The sequence below is a fragment of the Pistacia vera genome, unplaced genomic scaffold (genome assembly GCF_008641045.1).
Source record: "Pistacia vera cultivar Batoury unplaced genomic scaffold, PisVer_v2 Contig61, whole genome shotgun sequence".
Lineage (NCBI taxonomy): Eukaryota > Viridiplantae > Streptophyta > Magnoliopsida > Sapindales > Anacardiaceae > Pistacia > Pistacia vera.
Window position 1 is genome coordinate 67483 of NW_022196457.1, and position 3013 is coordinate 70495.

General features: G+C 35.7%; 1 protein-coding gene across 1 annotated transcript; it reads right to left on the reverse strand.

Moving 5' to 3' along the window:
- Positions 1-310: 310 nt before the first annotated feature.
- Positions 311-2462, reverse strand: LOC116110713. The gene is made up of 6 exons (XM_031396938.1): positions 2434-2462; positions 2134-2220; positions 1737-1797; positions 1201-1325; positions 688-779; positions 311-589 (listed from the first exon to the last, which is right to left on the reverse strand). The coding sequence occupies exons 1-6, from the start codon at positions 2458-2460 to the stop codon at positions 475-477; spliced, it is 507 nt and encodes a 168-aa protein (XP_031252798.1). The 5' UTR covers positions 2461-2462; the 3' UTR covers positions 311-474.
- Positions 2463-3013: the final 551 nt, after the last annotated feature.

The window sequence follows — 3013 nt, forward strand, 5'->3', positions numbered from 1 at the left end:
AAAAGGAAATTAGAAAAAAAAAAAAAAAAATGAAAAGATTTCTGTTGCCAGGAATCGAACCGAATATGCTAACCGACTAGACTACAATGTATTTTTGTATGGGCCTGAATTTTATGTTAGATTAATTAATTAAATACAATAGTTTAATTTCAAAAGACTAATTTAACTCATAACTAAAAACAACCATACATATAATTAACCACCGGTGCCCCTAGCAGGTCGTGAATGAAATCCCAGAGAACATCTCCCACTCAACTATGATAAGAAGTGCCTATCATTTGTCTCCTTTGTATTATTTTACGGACTTTGATTGAATTAAAAAATGTCAAGAGAAAATTAAACTTCCCAGAAACAAAAATATCTGAATTCATTTGTTTCTATACAACTGATTATATAAGATTAATTTGAACTGCAGCTTAACAATAGATGACAGAGAGGAAATATTCTACGGGTTTCTGAAAGTTTAAACAAAGCTCATACATCAGTCAAGATTAATGAAGATACAATCACAACATAGGCAAGAAAAAAGAAAATGGCTATTTGAACGAAGAACTTTGGATTTTCCCTCATGTTTGGTGATGTAACTGCCCTACAAACCAGAACACCATGTATATAAAGTAAATAAATAAAAAGGGGTGAAAATCTAGTTCAAAAGAGTATTCCTCTCATTTTTCAATAGGAAATTACCTAGCAATGCGCTGAGAAAATCTGTGAAAAGGCAAACTCTGGATGAAGACGATGCCTGGTCCCGTTAGAACAGCTGTCACCAAATTGTCACCCTGAAATTTCAACATTGTTATGAACAGAACATTCTAACAAACGAACAACAATAGATGTATAAAAGCATGAATGTTGAACTCCCAAAAAAGCCTGGATCTAGCACCATGATTTTTAGATTGTATTAAATCGCTGGAATGCCTCAAGGACCTCCTCGTTGTCGTCAAACTATTTATAGAGTTGCAAGAGAATCTAAATAGAAGGGTTTATCCCTCAGCAGCAGCCACAATGTACAAGGTGCTCAAATTACATAGCTCTCAATGTCATTTTAATTATGCATATCTCCCCTGTCACTTAGCCAGCCATTTTATTGAAATGGGAGGTTTCAATCCACAAAGAACTGAAGATCTTCTACAAGAATATCATAGATACAGAGTGAATGCAGAGACAGAGTAGAAAACACTAGTAATTGAAGTAACTTACCCCAAAGACCACCCTTCGCATGGGTCCATTGTATTTAATTTGGACATTGACTGAGGCAGTGAGGGCCACAATGCAAGACACATCAACAGTTAGTATCTCGCCCACTTCAAGATTTTTCTGCACAACTAGCAAAAAGGAAATAACGGTCTGCTGATTAGTCTAAATGATACAATATCCAGAAACTATATTATATTGACACAAGAAATGTTATAAACCTATACAAGAAGCATAATGTGCTAGTCAGTTAACTATAGCAGGTGAAAGCAGTAAGGGTAATAAAGAGCAAAGAGGGGCAAAAGTTTGCTAAACAGCAAGCTGGAGAATTCAATTTGAGCAGTACAACAACACTAAGGTATAACTACACAGCCAAGGTACAAGAACTACCCGGCGAAGGCATGCTTGAATCAGGAACAAACTAAAAGCTAGTCAACATTCAGTTCCAATTACATTATCACAAAATTTAGAGCAGACCAAACTCTTTAGAGATCCTGACAAGAGTATTTCTAGAGGTATACATATAAATCAAAAATGCATACCAGATCCACCAGCGAGAATAAATGCAAGCCCCTGGCCGGTTAGCTTCTGTCTCAGAAAACCCTATATTAGAATTGAAGTATTAATTAATAAGATTATTTGGAAAATTCGGGAGAAAAAGCAAAGTGGCATAAATTAAAATCTGAAAAACATAAGGTACTAGAAGAGGCAGAGGCACGGAACCAATAGTGTGTGTGCACGTGCACAGTGCACACACGAAGAAGAGAGGACAGTAAGCTAACTCTCAGTATCATCTTACCTCTGCACTAGCGACAGTGCACGCACACAAAGAAGAGAGGACAGAAAGCTAACTCTCAGTATCATCTTACCTCTACACTAGCGACAGTGCATGCACACAAAGAAGAGAGGACAGAAAGCTAACTCTCAGTATCATCTTACCTCTACACCAGTGACAACATTTCTTGGCCTCTGATCAACCGTATTATTGACTTTCACATCATTGACAGAGCACAAAAATGCATCTGGCTACAAAACAATTAGACAAAGTCACATAAAAATGTTGCTCATAGAAATCTGGAAAGAAAAACAAGTATACCAAAAAAAAAAAAAAAAAAAAAAAAAAGTAATTGAACAGCATCAGACAACTACAAATATCCAAACTTAATAACTGAAAGAGGAGGAAAACTAAAAGTTTAAGTAGCAAAGGACAATAACTGAAGTGAAAAAAGCCAGCTCTACCTGGCATAAAAGCTCTCCTCCAAACATGCTAAATCAATCTGTAAAATAAATGGGAACCAATCACAAATCTTTGCTATAGTTAATCATATCCAAAATACTTCTGGAACATCAACTATTGTAAACTTTAAATATACAGGAAATGCAATAGCAGAAACTTGGTAATCTGAGTACAAACCGGTAGAAATCCTTGCAAGAGAAGGTGCAGCAATTCCAACAAATCCATCACTTGTACCAGGATTGCGGAAAACTACACTAGTAACGCTCTTGCCAAAAAGCCACTGCCACATGCCCACTTCATTTTCAGGGATGTAAACATTTTCCATTTCGACAGACCCAGACATGAGCACATGGAACCTAAAATTTATCATATATAAGGTGAAACATCAATATTATAACCAAAAAGGAGAACCATTTTATCATTTCAGATTCACAAACTTACACCATTATATCATGGAGATGCATAGAGCAAACATTATCCATATTTAAAGCCATTGTGGGGCTATAGTACTAATTTTTTAAGTTAAATTTAGAGAAACATATACTAGCCTCTACCACAGCAATCTAAGGTTTAAAGTTGTTG

What these genes read in the sequence shown, in the direction of transcription:
- LOC116110713 (XM_031396938.1), bottom strand. Translation starts at nt 2,460, where the DNA reads ATGTTTGGAGGAGAGCTTTTATGCCAG. An exon ending in TATTCTCGCTGGTGGATCTG is followed by an intron (nt 1,326 to 1,736) that starts GTATGCATTTTT and finishes CCTTTTTGCTAG; the next exon opens with TTGTGCAGAAAAATCTTGAA. An exon ending in TTTTCTCAGCGCATTGCTAG is followed by an intron (nt 590 to 687) that starts GTAATTTCCTAT and finishes TCTGGTTTGTAG; the next exon opens with GGCAGTTACATCACCAAACA.